This window comes from Haplochromis burtoni, unplaced genomic scaffold (assembly GCF_018398535.1).
Source record: "Haplochromis burtoni strain Fernald_Lab_line unplaced genomic scaffold, NCSU_Asbu1 Contig_295, whole genome shotgun sequence".
In the NCBI taxonomy this organism is placed as follows: domain Eukaryota; kingdom Metazoa; phylum Chordata; class Actinopteri; order Cichliformes; family Cichlidae; genus Haplochromis; species Haplochromis burtoni.
In genome coordinates, this window is record NW_024582656.1 from 434,518 (window position 1) to 457,397 (window position 22,880).

A 22,880-nucleotide genomic window follows, 5' to 3' on the forward strand; every position below is an offset into this window, starting at 1 on the left:
ACGTTACACAGGAAGCATGGTTTGGAGGGTCCTTGTGACATTTTCCACCAAGGTCGAGGTAAAGTGTTGAGGAAAAGATTTTTTATCCATTATTCACTGAAATCTCTGGAGAGAGAAGTGAGTCAAACATCCAGGATGCTACAGGCGAATGCTGAAGACCAAGCACAGTTAAAAGGTTGCAGCAGAGCACCGGAGCAACATATAGCGCTGCAGTACACGCGGGGGGAAATGTGATGCAGGTGCAAGAAATCAGAACAGGAGCAGGTGATCACACAGGAGGGCAGGGAGGAGGTGCACACGAAACAGAAGGCGCAGGAGACATGAAGAGAGAAAAACTGAACGTCAGTCCACGCTTCTTATTGCCACTCGATGTATTTTCAATAAGTGAAAATCCTCCAAAATATCCTTCAGAATTTAAATATCTTGGTTGTGTTTTTTTACATCAGTTTGCTGGAATGAAAATATTTCACCATCATTATTCTGACACTAATAAACATAGTTAGGTTGTTTTTCACATGTGAGAATGTGATTGGATGCTGCTAATCAGCTGGTGCAGAAACAGCTGATGAAAGATGACGAAGCATCAGTGAAACTGTGTGAAGCTGAAACGTTAAATATTTAAAGTCGTGGCCGTTTGTCTGTCTGCAGATCATCAAGATGCACTCGTTCCTGGATTACATCATGGGAGGCTGTCAGATCCAGTTTACTGTGAGAGCACACACACACACACACACACACACAACACACAACACACCACACAACACGCACACCACACACACACACACACACACAAGCACACGCACACGCGACACACACACACACACGCACACACCAGCACACACACACACACAAGCACACACCACACACCACACACACACACACACACACACAGCACACACACACACACACACACACACACACACACGCAGCACACACACACACATAGCCACGCACACCACACACACACCACACACATCCACACACACACACACACGACACACACACACACACACACACACACACACACAATGACACGCAGCGACACGCACACACCACGCACGCACACACACACCACACACACACACACAGCACACCCACACACAACACACACACACACACAACGACACACACACACACCACACACACACATACACACACACACGGAAGACTTTGACCTTTAACCCGAGCCCTAAAATCAAAAGACCTCTCAAAGTGAAGACTGATTTGAAAAACCTCAGTATTCAAAACACGCGCGCACGCACACACACACACACACACACACACACACACACACACACACACACACACACACACACACACACTCGGGTCATATTCGGGTTGTTGTCCTCTTCCTTTTTTCCATCCGGCAGTATGTTCTCAGTTCTTGAAGCATCTCTGCTGTTACCATGGAAACAGTAACCAAGGCGACACGTTCAGCAGCCTCCGTGTCCCAGTTAGCACCTCGCTGGGCTCTCACTGGTATCTAACCAGTGAAATGACCGAGGAGAGGCTGAACGTCGTTGATAATGAGACGGCAGCTCTGGAGTCAGAATTTCAGGGTCCTGCAGCCTTTGGAAAAGCTCGAGAGCTCTTTAATGCTTTTTTATCATTAAAACATCAGTAATCCAGTCTTTATGTGTCCCTGTCTTTGTGATGATCTACAACATCCTTCTTCAACTTTCTAACAACAGAAAATCTGTTCTGCTTTCTAAACGTTCACGGTGTGACTCGCGCTGAGACCGCTCGCTCCGATTTCTCGCAGCGCTGAGCAAAGTGATAAAGACGCTGAACAAACCACAGCAGGCGCCGGGTTTATCTCAGAGTCCACAGAGGAACGCAACACACGAGACGCACAGACAAGGTGAATGTATGGGACCAACCGAAGCAGGTGGATGGTGGTGATGGAGCAAAATGGGTGTGGCTTCAACTCACGCACAGCTCAGAGAGATGGTCGCTCACATCACACTGGAGACGCTGACTTATGTTATCAGCGGGACAGCAGCAGAATGAGTTCATGCCAGAACACATCTTATTTAGAAACACCACACTGATGAATAATTCATGTGTAACATCAGCTGTGGTGGATCGCTCTTAAAGCACCGCCGTGTTTGTGTGCTGGCGCTCCACACAGCTCTGCGTGTCCACCCACCGCTCCGTGGGCTGCTCCTGTTTGTGCTGGGATCCACAGAAGTCCTAAAGGTTGTTCACGGTGAAGTGACGGCGAGCGTTACAACCAGCGAGCATCCTTTTCTGATCTGTGATCTCGCCTTCGTGGACCAGCATGCAGCATCACCTGTCAGGTTTCGTGTGTCTGGTTGTTTTGGAGGACGTAAACAAACTCCTCGATCCTCGACTCTGATCCAGAGCCGGAGGAGACGGACTTCCTCCAGCTTCAGCTCCGACCACAGAACCGTCCCGACTGAACGACCAATCAGACGGCAGCAGCTTAGAACTGTGCAAACATTTCAGCTCATGATTGATAACCAAACTCAGACGTGTGTTTCACACGATCCCGCGCTCGGGGCTTCTCTGCAGCGGTGCGTCCAATCGCTGCTTTTCTCCAGATGAGTCTGAGGCCTGGAGCTCACGGTCGTCTGTGGAGGAGACGATTGTTCACGCAGTCAGCGTGTCCTGCAGGAAACAAGCGTGTGACTAATTTCACTGATGTTTGGCTGAAAGCGGCTCCATGGGGGTGGGAGCACTTTCACTCTGCGCCTCCCGGACGTTAAACGTTTGTTTCTTTGTGACTCTTGAGGACTTTTGCTTCCCTTCAGCATGAATGTGCACGGCTTAAAATCCCTTCCTGTTTCTAATTCTCCGTTGACGTGTTGGAGTTTGTGTTTCTCTACCTGTCGGGGTTTTTGTAAAAGTTTCTTTGTTGTCTTTGGGTTTGTTCTCGCCTCCCCGGGGTCGAAGTGTTTCTATCTCTGCATTTCGTTTGGCTCTCCTGTTCTTTCCTCTTTTACTTTCTTTTCTTTATGATTTTTTATTTATCCAGGTAAACGTCTCATTGAGATTAAAATCTATTTTTCAGCAGAAACGTGGTCGAGAGGCCAGAAAACTTAATGCTTTCTTGCGTCTTGCTTTGAGTTTTATTTTTCCCTCGTGATCATCTTGTTTGTGTTACAGTCTGTCTCTTCTTCTCTAATTAGCCTTCAGAGTGTGTATGTGTGTGTGTGTGTGTGTGTGTGTGTGTGTGTGTGTGTGTGTGTGTGTGTGTATGTGTGTGTGTTGTGTGTGTGTGGTGTGTGTGTGTGTGTGTGTGTGTGTGTGTGTGTGTCCTTTGTCCTCATTACAGTTGTGTGAAAACGAAGGTTTAGCTTGAATCCGTGTCGTCCTGTGAAAATCAAAGTCCGTGTCCTGACTTTGATCCTGTGGCTGCAGGATCGGCCCGAACCCTCGGCCCGAACCCTCGGCCCGAACCCTCGGCCCGAACCCTCGGCTCGGCCCGGACCCTCGGCCCGAACCCTCGGCCCTCCACCGCTGTGCTGACGGCTGGTATGAGTGTTTTCTCCAAACCTGCTTCTTCTGCACTTCCCGTTTGTCCCAGAGGTCTTGTGGTTTGTTCAGATATAACTTTGCAAACGCACGCCGCGCAGCGTGAGGCTTTCTCCTGCAGCTCTTCCACTCAGTCTCTTTCTAATCGCCTCTGAGGTGGAGCTCTCGGCTTTGTGGAGTTTCTCTGAGCGTTGCACCGTCTGACTTTGGGTGAATTTGCTGAGACCTCCACTCCATCTGTTTACAGCACCACAGCGACACTTCCTGCTGTGTCCATGTGATTCAGCTCTGCTACACATCAGGACGAAAGGGTAATTAAACACTGTTGATATGGATGGGTCAGTAATTCTGGGCTATCCATCCATCATGTGTTTCAGGGTCATTGTTATTGTTCTGTGGCGATCCAATCAGAACCCGTCTCCAGTGTTGGCTTCAGTGAGGCGGTCCCTGTGGAGAGTTTCTGGGTGAACAAAACAGTGCTTGGTGAAATCACGTGTCCTCTCGTGGCTGGTTTTAATGGTTGTAATTATTTTGTGTAGTTTTGCATCTTTGTGCTCATTTCAAACATGTTTTTCCTCGTTTTTTTCACACCTTCAAGCTAACTTCGTTGCCTTTTTTGGCCCTTTGGAGCTGTTTTTAAAAATATTTGTGATCCGGCAGACGTTAAAGGTCTGAACGCTGCATTACATGGTCTTATTGTTTAAATGCATTTTCTAAATGGACGAGTATTCGAATGGCACTTTTTGAACAATAATAAAAATCCTTTGAATTCACTTCCTCTTCTTGATTTCAGCTGTTTCAGCTTCATATGAAACAATCGTTCTTTTGCTTCAGTCATTCTGAACTTCATTGTTTGAGTTGAGTTGACAGCATGACTTACTCTTGCATGTTAAACAGTAAAGTCATATTTGCTGGTTTTAAGCACACGTGTGCTCGTATCTGTACGCCTGACTTCAGATCTGCAGCGTGTTTTTGCAGTCGAGCCATTTTGCGTCTGGTTGTGGTCGTTTATCGCCCGCGAAGCTCATTCAGTAACCCACGAGCATCCGCAGCCGTCGTCATCGACTCATCAATGATTCAGACCTTCTGACGTCTCGGAGCTCTTTCTGCGGCTCTCTGAACATAACTGCTTTTCTTCTTCTTCAGCTGAGCTGCTGCTGCCGTGAAGCCGATGCATTTATACAGCACATTTCACCCGGAGGCACCAAACTGCTTCACAGAGCACTCAAAGGCCCCACAAACAATGAGAAAACAATCAAAAGTGAGCAAGCGCACAAAATGAAACCAATAAAAGCAACAAAACACTGCACACACAGCAAAAACTAAAAAGAAATGAAAACAATAAAAACAAATATCTTCGATTTAGAGGAAATGTAACTAAAAGCTTCGCTCACGTCCTCAGCACCATCCTTATTTTCTTCACACGGATCAGTTTGAGGCCCAAAATGAACAAAAACCATAAATGAAGAAAGATGGTCCGTGCCTTAGGTTCCGGTGGACACGACCTTTGAACCCTCAAAGGCTCATTTCAGCCAAATAACCAATAAAAATCAATTAAATCTAGACATGCCTGCTTCTATAAATCAGGATAAAAATCTGTCTCTGTAATGGCACCAACAAACATACAGTCACATCATTCCCTCCTGCTCTTGTGTGGCTTCTCTGAGGGACTCTGACTGGTTCTGATCCCTGATTGGCTGCTGTCTCTGCAGGTCGCCATCGACTTCACAGCATCCAACGGAGACCCTCGGAACAGCTGCTCCCTGCACTACATCCACCCGTACCAGCCCAACGAGTACCTGAAGGCTCTGGTGGCCGTGGGAGAAATCTGCCAGGACTACGACAGGTCGCTTCAACTCAGCAGCCAATCACAAAGCTCCATTCATTACTGTGCTCATGTACTCACAAGATTAAAGAAACATCACTTATGAGCAGCGATAGCTCAGTAGGTAGAGTGGCTGAATCCACTGAACGGCTACCCTGAGGTACCCCTGAGCGAGGTACCGTCCCTGCTCACTGCTCCCGGGTGGCTGCCCACTGCTTCACTGAGTGAGTGGGGCAAATGCAGAGAGGAAGTTCCCCACAGGTCAACAAAGTATACATTATTAATATTTATTATTATCCTGCCTGGTTACACTCCCAACGTGGGCGTGGCCTCTTTGACTGACAGGCGGCTGTAGCCGCTAGCTGTCTGCTAGCTTCACCTGAACTGGAGATCTGAGCCTTTTGAATGACATCATCTGACCAATAATATGGCTGCTGTGTACTTAGCTGCACTAGCACACATCACGAGGCCGACTAACACGATTACTGTTAACTATGAATCACACAAAGCTACTCTTACAGAGTCCAAGAAGCTGGAAAGGAGTAAAGTCAGTTTCGAGTTAGCGGTCTTCTACACTTCAGTCCTCGTGCTAAGCTAGCAACAGGTCAAACATCTAGCTCAGCGGTCTCCAACCTTTTTCGCGCCACGGACCGGTTTATGCCCGACAATATTTTCATGGACCGGCCTTTAAGGTGTCGTGGATAAATACAACAAAATAAAACTAGTACCGGTACCAAAAAAAAGAAGATTTATTCATAACAGACGTGAAAAGACCAGGAAAACCGAGTTAACGATAAAAACGATAACAAAGTAACGCTGAAAACCAGACATTTCACACGTGAGCCTCAACTCTCGATGCCCGGTACCAAACAACTCACGGACCGGTACCGGTCCGAGGCCCGGGGGTTGGGGACCGCTGGTCTAACTCACAGAATGTATTTAATTGAATTTTAGATGAATTGGACAGAGATTCCTAACATCACAGTGATGTAAGGAAGTAATCACTTCTCAGCCAATCAGCAGACATTTCTTTTGCTTTGTGTTCAAGTATCCAATCAGAAAGCTCCTCCAGTGTCTCTTTTCCTTCTTCACCTTTACTTTTTTGTCTTTTTTCCTTTCAGTGACAAAATGTTCCCGGCGTTCGGCTTCGGAGCTCGGATCCCTCCAGACTATAAGGTAATTTAACAGCCCGGCTCGTCGGCGTTCCCAGCATGCACTCTGTCTGCAGAGGCTGAGGCTGACCCTGTGATTACCTTCCCACCTCCCTGCCCTCGTCCCCTCCCCGGGGTGCTGCCGGCTGAATGCTTCCTTTCCTGTGCAGCAGCCTTTGGTTGGCGGTCTGACGCTGCATTCAAATCAGCTTTCAAAGTCCTGATTAGCTCCATTCACAGTCCGAGTCGGCGCCCTGAAAATACCGCGTGGCACGCAGCCGGAACAAGATTAGTCAAGAATATTAAACAGCCTTCAGCTTACACAGCGTTACATTAATCAACAATAGGAAGACACTTTGTCTGATGTGATCAGGAACTTTTTCCTGAGTGTGGAGGCGTACACAGTGGAAGTTTGATCCTGGGAGGAGACGCACATCCCTGTCAGCACACATACACAAATACACAGAGGTTCACTGGGACTTCAGAGAACAGCCAGACATTAGCAGCCGAGCTGGAATCAATGCAAAGCATCAATGCAAGCAGCCAAAGTGAAATCATTTAAATCGGTCTTTGATTTTCAGAAACTGATTCCTCAAAATATTTGATCACACGTCTGACGAGTGTGTCTCACACAGGAAGAATATTAACTCTGTGAACTCCTGTCTACGTTCAGCTCGTATCTGGATAAAGCAGCTCCCTGCTGCCCTAACCTGGTGCAGGAACGAGCGCGCTGTGCAGACCACGCCCACTTCCTCTGAACGCTGTAGTGTAAAAACACCGAGTGCTGGAACTGCAGCTCCTCTGTGGCTTCAGTTTGCTTTACAAAGCTTACAGCTTTAATCTTTCTCAGCGCTCCCTCGCCTGTCAGTTAGACTAGAAACTCACCTGTCCTGTGAGTGCGCGGTGAGGCGGGGGGAGGGAGGGGGAGGGGGCAGGTAACTACTCAGCTTCGATTTCAAGAAGAAGAAGAGCAGGAAGCGATGAAGACGGATGAAGGTGAAGAGTTTTATTGTGAGTTTTCTTTCTGCAGGTTGTTTTTTTTTTGATGCAGAGATCAAACAGACTTCCTGTTCCTCCTTCCTCCCCCTCCCTCCCCCTCCCTCCCCCTCTCTGCTCCAGGTCTCCCACGACTTCGCAGTGAATTTTAATGAGGAGAACCCGGAGTGTGCAGGTAGGTTCTTTGATTTCCTGTCGTTGAAAATTAAAAACAGGCAGAAAAACCACTCAAATATTTGACAGCGAGCTTCAGAAGCTGTTTGAAGTGAGAATGAGTTTGATGGTGACAGCGAATCAGGAAGAACCGTTCACCGCGCCGCTGATGTTTCCTGTAGGCTCGGTTTGATTTCCTAAACTGGGAAGTGTTTTATTTTTTATTTTGCCTTAAAGTGATGAGGTGATCACAGAAGCCACGTAGGAGAGTCGTCCACACAAAAGACAAGGAGGAAAGTATTACATCCAGATTCAGTATTTGCAAACGTGTCGTCTTCTTCTTCTTCACGGAGGTTAACCCTTTAAAACCGGTCGGAGCAGCACGCTCCGTTTTGCGTAACTATTTTTAAATCCCGTTGCTCTGCAACCCTGTGAGCTAGCGCAATAATTTGTTTTTCATATGAAACCGGAGGAGTTGTACTTACATCTGATGCCATCAGCTTGTCCTCGGTCACAGCTTCCTTCCACATGTAGCTTTACAAAAACTGCATAAAAGCATTTGCAGCAACAAAACCATAATATTCCAGAAACTCGCTTTGCCGATCCATCAGCTGTTTGTAACACTTCCTACGTCCATCAGCTCAAACTATCGCATGTCCGCCATGACCTGCCCGAAACCGGAAGTGACGTCATTTTGCGGAAATGTAGTTTTTTACCATCAGGGCCTCATTAGCCTATACTGGTGTTTTTAAAAGTTATGTTTGACTTTATGCCTTTGTGTCGTTTCTGGGATGCTGAGGACTCATATTGCACTGCTGGAAATAGTTTATTTTGATGCATATGCTGCTTTTTTGCAAATTTGCATGATAATATTTATTTTCATTTTTCCTGCAATATATAAAAATTGGTGTATTTCAAAACTAAAACTATGAAGACACGTAAAATGTGGTGGGAAACTATTTTGTGCAACTTTTTTGTATTTACAGTTTTGAGGGATAAGCCTCTTAAATTTCTCTAACTAGAAATATATGTTAAAAAACAAAAACTATTTTAAATTTTTTTGTAGTTTATTGCACTTTTTTGCAATTTATGTAATTACTATGCACCTAATGCAGACATATTATTAAGATTTGGGCTGTAATGGTTGTATTGATGTATAGCAACTTGAAATGCTCCAAAAATGGCTCCACAGCCTGTAAAAATATAACATAAGCTCTGGCGGACTTGGTTCTATGGTCGGTCTTAAAGGCTTAAGCCACAGCCTGGTAATGGCTTTTCTTGCTGCTGTAAGAAGAATCTTAGTTAAATATAAGTCCTCTCTTTTAACTCTATCATCAATATTTCCTCAAAACAAAGCAGTACAGTCCTCAGGGACCTTGTAACCAAAGACTTTTTGTAAGGTATCATTAACTGTTGTCCAGAATGGGTTAATTTTAGAGCAAGACCAGAAGATATGGGAGTGGTTAGCTGCCAATTCACCACAGTTTCTCTAACAAGGCTGCTGTGTGCCCACCTGCTTACTCCTAATGTGAGGAGTGATTAAAAAACCCAATAAGGCATTTCCAATTAAATTCCCGCCACTGTAGGGAATTTGTGGACGTTTGAAATGAGCCACATAACTGGCACCATGTTTCATCTGTGATTGATAGTTTTAGTTCCTGTTCCCATTTTGTCTTTACATATAAAGAGGTGAATCTTTGATTCGTCATCAAATTGGAGTATAATTTGGATGCTAGTTTAGTAGTTTTCTGCTGGTAGGCGTCGCACATTGTTTCAATTAGAGGGTTAATCATCTCAGCCTCAGCTATCTCTTTATTGTATTAATCTCGAAGTTGTAGATATCGAAAAAAATCCTGGTTTTCCAATTCAAATATTACATTCTCTGCAAATAATCCTATTTTATGTTCCCTTTTTCCTATAAAGATCCCTTTTATATTAATATATAAATTTTATTGAGTCTTGAGTGAAACCAAATCTTTCTAAGGTCTGATACAAGAATCCCCACCCAACCCTGTCGAAAGCCTTTTCGGCGTCCGGACTAATAAGAGCTGCATCCCATTTATTGCTATCAATTTTGTGAAGTATGTGTAACTCCGGCTTCCTCCCACTGTCCAAAGACATGCACTTAGTGGGGATAGGTTAATTGGTTAATCCAAATTGCCCATAGGTGTGAATGTGCGAGTGAATGTGAGTGCGAATGGTTGTCTGTCCCTGTGTGTTGGCCCTGCGACAGACTGGCGACCTGTCCAGGGTGTACCCCGCCTCTCGCCCTATGACGGCTGGGATAGGCTCCAGCGCCCCCCGCGACCCTGAACAGGATAAGCGGAAGCGAATGGATGGATGTGTAATTTGTAGTCTACATGTAGGATCGATATCGGTCTGTAATTTGCACAGTTATCTCTATCCTTTCCTTCCTTGGGGATCAAAGACAGGATAGCATCTTTCCACGACGGGGGTATCGGGCCGTTCTTTATTATCCAGTTCAGAGTTCTCAGCAGGATAGGGTTGAGCTTAAATACCTTATGCCATTCTGCGGGGAACCCGTCACTGCCTGGGCTTTTGTTGGCTTTCAGTCTACTGATTGCCTTATTCAGTTCTTCTACTGTGATTTCCTTAGAAAGTACTTCGTTTTGGTTTTTCCAATGGCAGGTAGGTCTAGTGAGTACAAACATTTTTTTTATTGATTGTACATCTACATTTCCTTCTTGCATATAGAGATTTTGGTAGTAATTGTTGAAAATGTTTTCTATTTCTTCCGGTTTAGCTTCCAACTCTTGAGTTATAGGGTTTCTAATTTGGTGTATTGCTGTATCTATCTGCTGCTTTCGCAGTCTGCGAGCGAATAATTTGGCAGATTTAGGGCCTAGGCCGTAATAATTTAGTTTCAAATATCTTGCCTTTCTTTCCGCTTCCTGATTCAATATTTTCTATTTGTATTTTAACCTCTGAAATTTGTCTCTGTGTTATGGGGTCCCTTTTAGTCCTGAAGGTTTGTTCCAGCTCTTTTAAATTTTTCGTCAGTTGATTATATTTTTCAATTCTTTTTTTTTTTTTAACAAAAGAAGCTTTTGCTGTCAAGCTTCCCCACAGAACAGCTTTCATTGAATCCCAAAGAATTAGAGGGTTCACTTCTCCGTTGTCATTCTCTTTAATGATTGCATCTATTTCTTGTTTAATATCATATGTAATAGATTCATTATTCAGGAGCCCTACATTAAGGCTCCTTTGTTCCTTGGAAGTGAGTCCAGCTGAGTTGTCAGAAAAATCGCGTTATGATCTGAGACATCCGCTACCTCGATTCTACAGTCGAACACGCTGTGACATTCTTCCTTTTGCATTAAGAAATAATCAGCCCGGATGTGCACTGAGCGTGGAATTGAGTAGTGTGTGTAGTCCCTTTGTGAAGGGTGCAGTAATCTCCAGACAAGAGTCAAGATACTATTTAAAGCTTTGCCCTTCACAATGATGCACCGTCCTTCTTTATCTTTTATTTCTTTAAAGAGTTCGAATGACAAATTGTTCGCCATAAGAATGGCCACGCCTCTTTTATGGCTGTTGATATGGGAGCTATAATATGTTTTTCTACATCCATGTTTCTTTAATTTTTCGTTCTCTTGTGGTGACAAATGGGTTTCCTGCAGAAAGATTACATCCTTATTTTCTTTTTAAATTTTTGTTAATACTCTGGCTCTTTTGATTGGATAACCCAGGGCGTTAACATCAAGCGACATCAATTTCAGACACTGTGAGACTTGATCAATATTCAATGAGTGAAAGAATATTTGCCCGAAGGCTGCGAATACTCAAACAGGCCAACAGGCATTTGTGAATTAAACCTCTAAACTAGAACTCAGAGGATTCACAGCTGATATCTGACCTCATCTAAATGTTTGAAATATTCATTCATGAATTTAAAATCAGAAAAAAATCAAAAGACGTTAGAGACATTTTCTGTGCTCGTTCCTGATTAAAGTGTAAAATAATGGTTCAGCAGTGTGTACCTCTGTGACTGTGTGTACTAACACTGGCAGTCTGAATCAACTCCTCAGTGTCTTTGAAATGCAGTATAAATAAATCTAAAGCTGCACATTACAGATATTTTCCCAGCAGTGTGGAACGCATTTTACCCAACGCTGCTAACAAAGATGAAAAACATCCTGACTATGATGACTGCATAGCGTGAATACATCGTTCACTCAAACACATACAAAGAAAGAAAACGTGTTTTGTAAGCAGTAATTGAGAAACATCATTAATATAATTCGAACATTGTTGTAAAGGCGGAGCCTCCTGGAGCCTCCGGTGGGGAAATTGAAGCACGTCAGGGGAAGCTGACAGATGAGCGGTGCAGCGTTGGCAGTGATGCGTTTGCTGTCGATGCCGTGCTCGATGTACCTCGATCTCTACGTAGTGACTGAAACAAAGAGGCCTTGGTGTAACTGAGTATCCTCTGCAGGGGGTCTGGACTCTCCCATAGGGACGGGGGAGGAGTTGAGTCACATGGGCGGGGCTCAGAGTGGAGCCGTCACTCACAGTGAAAGAAGCTGGTGGTCTGGGCCTGTGGCGCCTCGTAGGTGAGATGCAGGAAACCCGACAGCTTTGGGCCAATCAGGAACCAGTTTTAGCACAAAGATGGCGGCCGCGGCAGAGAAGAAACAAAAAAGAAAACTTCCCGACAGCTAAAACATTGACAAGTGTTACATTTTGACTTTCTTCTTAAATGGAAAAGTGAAAATAAGGCAGAGTCATTTTATCGGAGCTGTTGCTTTAGGCAGACATACAGATGTTGACAGCTGGAGTTGCTGCTCTGACCTCACAGCTGTTTCCTCCTGGTTTTGAGGGGAGACAGGCAGACAGTGTTTAGATAAAGGCCTCTCGCACTCTTGGCTGCTAAAGGTCATCGATCAGCTCAGAGACACTTCAACCCCGACGCTCTTAATTAAGTCTGAGTGCGTCTTCCTGATGACCTTCAGACAGTAAATCACAGCGTTGCCTCCGGGCATGCTGGGATGCCTCTGAAAGGACCCGGAGAGACGGACCGTGGAGCCTCACAGACCTCATACGTCCAAGGCGAAACAGAAGGAGACACTCATAACATTAAATGTATAAAGATAAGTTATGTAGTTAATGAGCAGCTGGTTTACTGGTTCCTCTCTCTGCAGCGCCCCCCAGTGTATGAAGTTAGGCCAAATATAGTTAACACACGCAGACTTTCTATTCAATTAGAAAAGTCTCGTTTTTGTGTTCTTCCAAAAGTCGAAAAGACTCAGTTTGAATAAAATCACTGACAGGTTTAAATATAAAGCTGACAGTTCGTCTCACAGAATAAACGTGATGGATTTCTATCACCGAGATGACCTGAGACCGTCAGACTGTGATAAATACAGACTGAAGTGTAATCACTTACAGCAGATGAAAGCTCGGGTAAAAAGGCGAGGGATGAAAGGAGCTCGGACCAAAGCGTGGGGTGTAACGAACGAGCTTCGGGCACGACAGCGATGCTTCGTCAGGGACGCGTCGCCAAAAACACGAGGCTGGCAGAGCAAGTCCAGAGCAACAGCGACACTGACGCAGAGAGAGGCGGAGCAAGAAACAAACTACAAACATGAATCATCAGTAAATTTAATAATAATGATAAAAAAATGAAACACACAAAAGCACAAATATAAAGATACAGAAGTGAATCTTTATACAAAGGTTATAAAAGGAAAAACTGCCCAAAAATTTATATTTAAAGCACACCTTTAAGATCGCGGACTGGATATAAATGATGTAACAGGAACCATGATGTCACTACTGGTTTCTGTAGCCCAAATAAAGTAGAAGAAATTTTTGAAGCTCTAAAATAACTTCACATGTGATCAAGTGACCAAGAAGGTGCAGCTAACGCTAGCTAGCATGGTTAACAGCGATCCAGTGTACAGGTGCATCACACGGGCGCAGAAACCTGAAGCTCTTCGTGGACCGAGCGGCTTCCTGCCTGCTCACTGAACAAAATTACTGGGTGTGGATGTGATTAGTGAGCTGCTACTCGTGGGAAAACCACTAAAGGTACAGGGAACACCGTCCACTGTCGGCTTTATCAGGAAAAGAGCAATCATGCTCCCAACGTGTTATATTATCAGCATCACGCACGAGTCATCCACAGTTAAAAGCTCTGAATCCCCCAAAACTGGACAAACAAACAGAGACTTTTTCCAACAACAGCCTTTTTCACCTGTTAATAGAACAACCGGCAGCTTGTTCTGATTCAAAGCTGGTGATTTCTGCTTTATAAGAAGGCAAAAGTTTGATTAAAACCCTGAATGAAGAGGTGTGCACAGCTGTGGATCTACAGGTAGAAATGCTCGTTCTATGACCGAGAATCTTCAGGTAGAGACGAGATTTACTGTCAAGAACAGCTGGTAACCAAACCCAAGACAGCTCTGGCTTTGTCTGGTTCTAGTTTTTAGGAACCAGACTGTCTCTGATTGTTTTTGTGTCCTGTCAGGCATCCAGGGTGTGGTAGAGGCGTACCAGGCCTGCCTACCAAAGCTGCAGCTCTACGGCCCCACCAACATCGCCCCCATCATCCAGAAAGTCGCCAAGTCTGCCTCACAGGAGGTGCACACCAAAGAGGCCATGGTGAGACGCGATCTAGTTTCATGTTCCAATAAAGTTTTCAGACAGGAAACCTTTTTCATACCTGTGTCTCAGGAATATGCACAATGTCTCTTTGTGTACTGGTACCACGGGAATATCATCCCGGGAGCACGCAGCGCTGCCTCAGATGTTAGCCATGCTGCTCGAAAAATGGTGCAAAAGAGTTCCTGCTGCATGGAAACACGAGGCAAACGGGTCAGGACCAGTGCCGTCACCACCACAAACCGTGGCTGATGACTTTTGACAAAATGATTGTATTTAAAGGCCGAGGAAAGAGCGTCCTTAACTGCAACCAGAAACTACACTTCAAAGCTTCACCCTGAGCTACCCACATCAAAACACCGAGCTCAGGGGAAGGCTGCCAGCCAAGAGGGCAGATTTGAGCAGGCTGGCTGGCAATTCAACACTTTCAGTTATTGTTTGATCTTCAAATAAAAACCTAATAATAATAAAATGAACCAGACTTTTATGACAAACACTCCTCACAGAGTACAGTTTAAAGATCGTGCAATTAGAAACAGGAAGAAAAGGCTTTGAGACGCCGGCTCGGCCGCTAACAAGGCTGCTATAATGACTCCGCTGGGATTTCTTCACCGGTTTCTCTTCATCCACTTTAAGCCACACTGCACAGCAACGTAGAGGAACCACACACACACACACACACATATATATGCATATATATATAATTTGAAATGCTGCCACTGCTTCTTTTAAAACCTGCTGGATTTAAACTGATTGTTCTGGCCGCAGGAGCTGGTCTGACTGGGTCTCTTCATGTTCAATCCTCCAGCAATACTTCATCCTGCTGATCCTGACAGACGGCGTCATCACCGACATGGCCGACACGAGGGAGGCCATCGTTCAGGCTTCCCACCTTCCCATGTCCATCATCATCGTTGGTGTCGGGAACGCCGACTTCAGCGACATGCAGATGCTGGACGGCGACGACGGGATCCTGCGCTCACCCAAAGGAGAGCCCGTCCTCCGGGACATCGTTCAGTTCGTCCCCTTCCGCAACTTCAAACACGTGAGTCCATCGTGTTCGAGAACTGTACCGTGTCAGAGCAACGTCATACTCACACAGCGAACGTGTTCGTTGAACTAACACATAATAACTGGTTATGGTGAACACGTGTAACTCCTGCCGTGTTACATCTGTGACTGGTTGGTTTTTAGAGCCATGTGGAAACTCCAGAGGAATCAGGCTAACTGCTCCTCAGCAGCTGTGAGCGCCTGTATAAGTGTAGACGTTTGGGCACTTTGCAGTTCTGAAGGATTCAGGTGTGTTAGCACAATGCAATGCTCAGACTTCACGGGCCTCAGGTCACCTGTTAAAGGTCAAAGTTCATGACAGAACAATTAGAAGACGACTGAACAAGTGTGGCTTGTTTGGAAGAGAAAACATTTCTCCAAAAGGAACTCGGCAGCAGGGATCAGGTTTGCAAAGCCTCTGGAGACTTCTGGAACAAATGGGAGATGTTTGTTCATCACCTGCAGCATGTGTGGGTAAAATCAAACACGTCATATCAGGACAAACACGTTGTATCACCTGTTGGCACGGTGATGGAGCAATGAGGGTTTCATCCCCTTGCAGTCACTGAGTCTCCATGAACCCACGGCCAAAGCTCGGCCCAAACTGGATCATGAACAGGACAATGACCCCGAGCACAGCGGCGAAAGAAACGAACGAAGGCTCTGTAACGGTCCAGAGTCCAGAGCTCAGAGAGCTGTGCATGAATAATGCTGCAGACCCGAAGACCTGAAGCGCCGCTGTAAAGGAGAGTGGGTCAAAATGAAGACCTGAACAATGACTCGTCGCCGTCGCCCTATAATAAAAATTAAATTGCATATATTTTTACCTATAAGATAATATTTGTTTTTCTCACATCTTCACTGATGTTTACAAACCTTTAACCTCACTTTTTTGTGTTTGTTATTATGAAGCATGTTTGTGTAAATTATTAGAAACACTTTCTCTGTTGTTCAGCAGTTACAAACCTCTAATTAGAGCACCAGATGGTGTGTTCATTTGAAAACTCTTGTTGATGGGAGATGCAGTGTTTAAATATAATTGCATGTGACCCTAAAATAACAGCGGACGACAGGGAAGTGATGGAAAGCAATAAACGGAGGAGGACGAGAGGAGAGGCTGTGAAGTTGTTGAAAAAAATCTGTTTTCACCCTATAAGAAGGGAAATGGGGACAATCTGCCGGCCAGTCTCAAGTGGAAAATTCTTTATTTCACTCGAATGAATTTTCAGTCTGAGTGTAGTGACAGTACAGTACGAGAGATTCACAGTTCGGACTCGTTGGGAAGATTCATTCTCCTGCATTCATTCTGTGATGAATGAGAGTTTCTGTCTTTGGACCCCAAGAGAAGCAATTTTTATTTGACAGCAGCAGAACGAGGCAGAGACGAGAGGCTGCGACTGACGCTGCTTCAAACAATTACCGCTGTCTGGGATTTTTCCCGAGGGGTAGACGCTGAAATGAAATTTAAAGACCGTGTCTTAAGTTGTTCTACCTTCCACAAAACAGAACATCAGATTAAATCCCATCTGCAGCACATGCACATGCTCGGATTTGAGGGTCTGGTTTATTTATGCTGCTGCTTTTACGCCACTCTCGCACTGAGGAAAACACTGAGACCACGGCACGAGCAAAGTTACTGCAACTGTGTGCAACAGAGCGATAAGACAGAGTCGGACAGATTCAGAAAGTGGTTGCAAGGCAATCCCTCAGCAACTTGCTTTTATACAGGAGTGCAACCAGTCAGCAACCAGTCAGCAACCAGTCAGCAACCAGTCTGCAACCAGTCTGCAACCAGTCAGCAACCAGTCTGCAACCAGTCAGCAACCAGTCTGCAACCAGTCAGCAACCAGTCAGCAACCAGTCAGCAACCAAATGAGTGAGTCTCCTCTTGCAAAGAGATTCATCATCACAGACTGACTCAGATTAATTGCAATGTTTTGGCGATCTTTTATAAATTAGACTTCAGTTATTGGCAAGTCTTTGTGAATCCGTCTGAGAGGCAGTGTGACTGTTGGGAGACAGGAAGCCATCATCACTGACCCGTGCAATCACAAGCGGTCGCTCTAGGCAGCCGGCAGGTTCCTGCAGCTGCTTACAGCCACCGAATGTGAAGCAAATTTAGTATAATCACTGAACCGTTACCAGTTTTTCCTTCGAGGTCGCTGCTTATGTTTTTATTCCATTAATCCGAGTGTGTGTTACTAGTAATTTTACATTTTCCAAAAGATGTGTGCAAGATATTGAACTTTTGTTTTAGAGAAAAAGCAAAATCAGCTACGTGCACCATGGATCAAGGTAAAACACCTGCTTTATCAGCGATGGAGAAGGGCAGCTATTCTGTTGTTGGGGTCTGCAGGTGTTGAGCTGCAGTTTTATGAACATTTAAAGATCAACTCTTCCCTCTGCACTCTGTGTTTTAACTGACGGCTCTGCTCTCTCCTCCTCAGGCGTCTCCAGCCGCTCTGGCTAAGAGTGTGCTAGCAGAAGTGCCCAACCAGGTGGTTGACTACTACAACAGCAAGGGCATCAAGCCCAAAGTGCCCAGCCAGTACCAGTCTTCCAGGCCATTTGGTCCATGAGCCTACTGCCACAGCTGCCGCTGGACAGCACAACCTGGGCTGAGAAAAATGTTTACTGTCTTTTGTTCTTTGTTAATGCGGATGATGAAGGTGCTACCTGCAGTGTCCTATCATTACAACGTGGCTTATTTTAGACCCGAGCAGACGACGTCAGTCTCTGGGGTAGAAGTCGTGAGTCGACTTAGTGCTGGGTCTAAGTTTCACCAATCTGAACCAGGTCAGGTCTCGTTTTTACCGATACAGTCATCTACCTGAGGGTGCATGCTATCATCCTTCATCACGATCACTGCCTGAGGGGAAAAGGAGCAGAAGTTAAAGGAAAAGTGGAGCTGTTTACAAGTTAATAGAAAACCTGCTGATGCATCAGCTGTTTGTTCCACTTTTATGGCCAAAGTTTTTATTTAGACCTGCTTTTATTTTGGGTGCAATAAGAAGAAACACGGCTTTCAGTCTGATGCAGAGCTACTAATTATTTAGCTGCGTTAGCCGTGGAGCAGTCTTCTTATTATAATGCTGCTCTTTGTTGTTAATCGGTCGGTATAACCAACCGCACACCATCCTGCTGCTGCTGCTGCTGGTTGTCTTCTTTCTCTGTTGGGGTCTGTTCAGGTCGACTGCTTTGTGCAAACCTCGGTCTGTTGGGGTCAGGATTGACCTGCTAGTTCAACATAATGGAAGCCTGTTTTGTAGCTGGGAAAACCTCGACGTTAGTTTGGTTCAAAACAAAAACAAGAGAGACGCCGTTTGGATTACATCAGTTTTAGTTAGCATGCTTCGGGGGAAATGGGCCGTGTCATTGGATGAGAAAGAAACTGAAGGAGGATCTTGTCATGAGAAACTTTCTGCTATAAATACTTGTTACCACTGCCTATCCTGGCATCCAAGTTATAATTCTCCTTAAAGACTAAACCTGATCTGTTTACATCAGCATTTTTGCTCAAGGCTCAAAACCCTTTCTGATTCTGAAAACTCACAGCGAGCTTTTGTGGAGTGTGAGGTGGAATCAAAAGAATCAACCAGGCTCGTTTCATTGGCCAATCTGTTCTTCAGGGTCATCTCTGTGTGGCGCTCTCTGGACGTCCTGTTCAAACAGCAGTAACATTCACAGCTGTGATTTCACCCGGGACCTGAAACGATCTGAACACCTTTTTGGCACAGTAGACCCAGCACACGCCACAGACACACAACTGAAAGTGATTGGAACATAACGTCCAGGGAGTGCTTTAAAAGTAGTCCAGCGACGCTGCCTTGAACAGCTGATTGGCCAGATTTCACCGTATTTTTTTTATTCGATGGAGTGAAGAACCTTTTTGATTGGAGGCCGTCACAGCCAATGAATATAGAGGATAGCATGACCTGTCTATGTTGTGCAAACTGCTAGTATTAAACAACTTGGTGTCTGTTTAGTGAAAATGTTTTGGTGCTGTCACTGCAACACTGAGATTTCCTGTGGACAAATGGATTTTGAGGTGACCAGGATGTGACCCGTGGAGCTGAGCTTAGGGAAATTATGGATACTTTAAGTCCAGCATGGCATTAAAAAGGAACTGCTTGACAAACTAAACTTTAATTTAGCAAGTTTTGTCAGTGTATCCATTGATTTATCTTTTTTTGGCGTATAGCATTGCAAAAAGACGATGACAAAAACGTGTAACGAAGCCTGGATCTCATCGTTTAGCTTTATCTGATCATAAAAAACGATGTTCAGCGAGTCACACTAAATTCTCTTCACAAAGTAAAGTGAGCTTTCCTCAAACTGGGGCGTTTTGTGGGTGGAAACAACATCCTGAAACTTCATTTAGACCTGCAGCAGAAATAAGGGAAAATGGTTGAGAACTGGGTTATTCCCAAAAGGGAAGAACAGCATGAAGGTCAGGAAGGAATTCATCACATCCCAGCGTACACACTGGAAACTGCAAACGTAGCACCTTTAGCATCCGCTGTGCATGCAGGGTCGGCAGGCTGAGCAGACTGTAGCGTTCAGGAGCATTTTATGTGGAAAAGCACACAAACGGGCAACTCTGACCAATTAAACGCTGCTTCCCTGCAGACAGCATGACGGGCGGGGAACCAGTCGATGAAGGAATGTATGACCCCACCCCCACCTCATTTGTTTTTATAAGAGTTTATTGAGATTTTGCTAAATTTCGTAAGGTTCGTATGTAGTAAAGCATTTTGGATCTCTGCCAGAGGAACAAGTGCGCTGCCTTCACAGACGTCTGCATCCTCCACAGTTTTTATCTCCAGGTCAGGCAGATGCATGAACTGTTGTTTTGCATGCAAATCTCCATGCAGGACTGTGCGGTCCTTGTGGTTTCTGTTTCCTGGTAGTGAATAATATGAGTAATAATTATGTTTACAATGTGCCCAGTGATGGGGCTGTTCTACTCTCAAGCATGTTCACATGTAAATGACGATGTGCGAGTAGATTGAAAAGCACAAATGGAGCATCTTTGGAGAAATTTCTAGATTATGGTGATAGATTTTGGTCACGTTGTGTCACAACACCTGTCCGTTTGTCTTCATGTTTTAAAAAAATGAAGACAAAAGCTTGTTGTCTTTTAGGTTTATTGCAAATTACTGAAGCATCCAAACGTTTGTAGGACGCTGTCACAGATACAGCCACACCTCTTGGTGTTGGTTAGTGAAATCCTTCAGAGGGATCAGAAGTGTCCAAACAGCCGTGTGTGATAACTTAAACCTGCATTTTTACACATATGTTCATTCAGCATGTTTTCACAGTTCTCTGCATGCAGCTCATTAACAACATGGTAATAACTGAGTTATTTAATAATATAATACCACGGACTAACCAAGCACAGCTCGGCACTGACAGTGGGTAGTTGCACAGTAATAACAGGAAAATCCATTTAGAGTACCAATGAGGCCAAACGCAGCTACTGTGTATAGTTTAGTTTTTGACAGTGATGTGCTAACCTGCTGATAATGATGCTGAACGTTAAAGTTTTTACTTTTTTGGCTAATTTTAACTGAAAACCTTTAAATCTAATATTAGAAAATGATTAAATGAATCATTTATTTTTGAACATTTTACTGTGACTGAAAGCACTTGTGTTGCTTTCTGTGCAAGAATCAAACTACACCTCTCTAATTGAATTTTAATGTAATGACATTTACACAATCAAAGTGTTTTTATTAGTAAGTGTGCACAATTATCACGTTGTACACGAGCTGGGATATGAAGTAGTGACAGCTCAGCTTCCGTGTGCTTTACATGTTTCCTTCTCACAAGCTTGAACTCGAGCTGCTGCACAGGCACCGTTTCATTTAGCGATGGAAGATTTTTTAAGACACTTTGATTTCTGCTGTCGATCAAAGAGCAAAGGTGGGGGACAGGTGTTGAGTCACATGACTTAGTGTTGTGTTAACATGCAGTATTGTGTGCAAAACAATGAAAAACTGACTTATAATAAAGTTTTATCAGTAAGCTTCGAGTGTCTCGGTATTTTTAGTGAATCTGTTTAATGTGTTCAATGCAACTTTTTTAATGCATTTAAAATGTTTTATTCATTCAACCAATTAATCAAATCATTTAATTCAATTTAACTTTATTTATATAGCACCAAATCACAACAACAGTTACCTCAAGGTGCTTTATATTGTCAGGTAAAAGCTCCACCATAATACAGAGAAAAGCCCAACAATCATATGAGCCCCTATGAGCTGCACTTTGGCGACAGTGGGAAGGAAAAAGTCCCTTTTAACAGGAAGAAACCTCCGACAGAACCAGGCTCAGGGAGGGGCGGGGCCATCTGCTGGGACTTTATTTCAAACATAAGTGACACGTGTTAATACACACTGAAGACATCAAATTCACATGGAATATATAAAAAACAATTTCCTGTTCAAAAAGGAGTCGGAGGAAGCAGGTGCTCATCTGTTATCTTTATTAGTTCTGGTTATAGAATGTAAAATATGCATATATGCTGTAAAGACTCATGTTATACTAATACATAGATCTTTATAGATTAATCTATAAGTATATTATCACAGTACAACCACAAAAATATTTAATCCTCTGCCTCATCCATGCTTTACAAGTGTTTTATATAATTTCTATCAAACTGGTTTATATTTGTATATTTTTTTTACATCCTAAAACATCAAATCTGTTCACCTGCTATGAGCCATGATTCCATCAGGAAGTCTCGCAATGGCACAAAGCAAACATGACAAATATTTGAAGTGACAGTAAAGAAACTGGACTTCATGCACCTGACACTGTAGCTCCATCCTGTCCAAGTCTACTTTGTCTCCATTATACTGACAATGAGGAAAGCATGGAAAGGTGAGTGTGAGGACTTGGAGACACAAGGCTGAGACTGAGCTGGCTCGGACATGTGCAGAGGAGGGACAGTGGACATATTGGACTAAAGATGCTTAAGATGGAGCTGAGGAGGAAAAGAGGAAGACCTCAGAGGAGATTCATGGATGTGGTGAAGGAGGACATGCAGAGGGTTGGTGTGACAGAGCAGGATGCTGAGATCGGTGTGTTTGTGGTGTGGACCCAGAAAGCAGGCAAGAGAGAGACGGAACTGAATCTTAACACAAAGCGGGACGTTTATTTGGCTGAAAAAACACCAACACAAAACAAGGCCAGGCGAACAGAGGCCAGTACAACACTAAAACCTGAACTGGGAATGATTATGACAAGAGAAACATTGGAGGTTACTGTCTATATGCACTGGTCCCTCAGCCTGTGTATATAAAATAGTGCAACATAGAGATAGTTTTGTATACGCCTGCTTTATTCACCGACTCTCAGCTAACCAACTGCATGAGCTGCAGCTCGTTAATAACAATGGTTTGTGAAGTCATGTTAAAATTTCTTTCACATTGCATCGTTGTTTTCCCGTTTTAGAGGTTTTTTGATCGTCGGCCCCTGTGTGCAGAGTCTGTGTTGTCTGTAATCCTGTGAGAGTAAAGATGGAAATGAAGGAGAATTTTCCAGCTGTCCCAACATCCTCTGTGTGGATCCCAAAC

General features: G+C 44.4%; 1 protein-coding gene across 1 annotated transcript in view; it reads left to right on the plus strand.

Moving 5' to 3' along the window:
- The window catches only part of cpne4a (copine IVa), a gene marked incomplete at its 5' end in the record, with an annotated part of 79,341 nt that extends 57,993 nt beyond the window's left edge, over nt 1-21,348 (plus strand). Inside the window, 7 exon segments of the mRNA XM_042227986.1 lie at nt 649-708; nt 5,211-5,344; nt 6,445-6,499; nt 7,594-7,645; nt 14,114-14,247; nt 15,056-15,292; nt 17,745-21,348. Of these exon segments, the coding sequence (XP_042083920.1) occupies nt 649-708; nt 5,211-5,344; nt 6,445-6,499; nt 7,594-7,645; nt 14,114-14,247; nt 15,056-15,292; nt 17,745-17,876 (804 nt within the window). The 3' untranslated portion in view covers nt 17,877-21,348.
- Nucleotides 21,349-22,880: the final 1,532 nt, after the last annotated feature.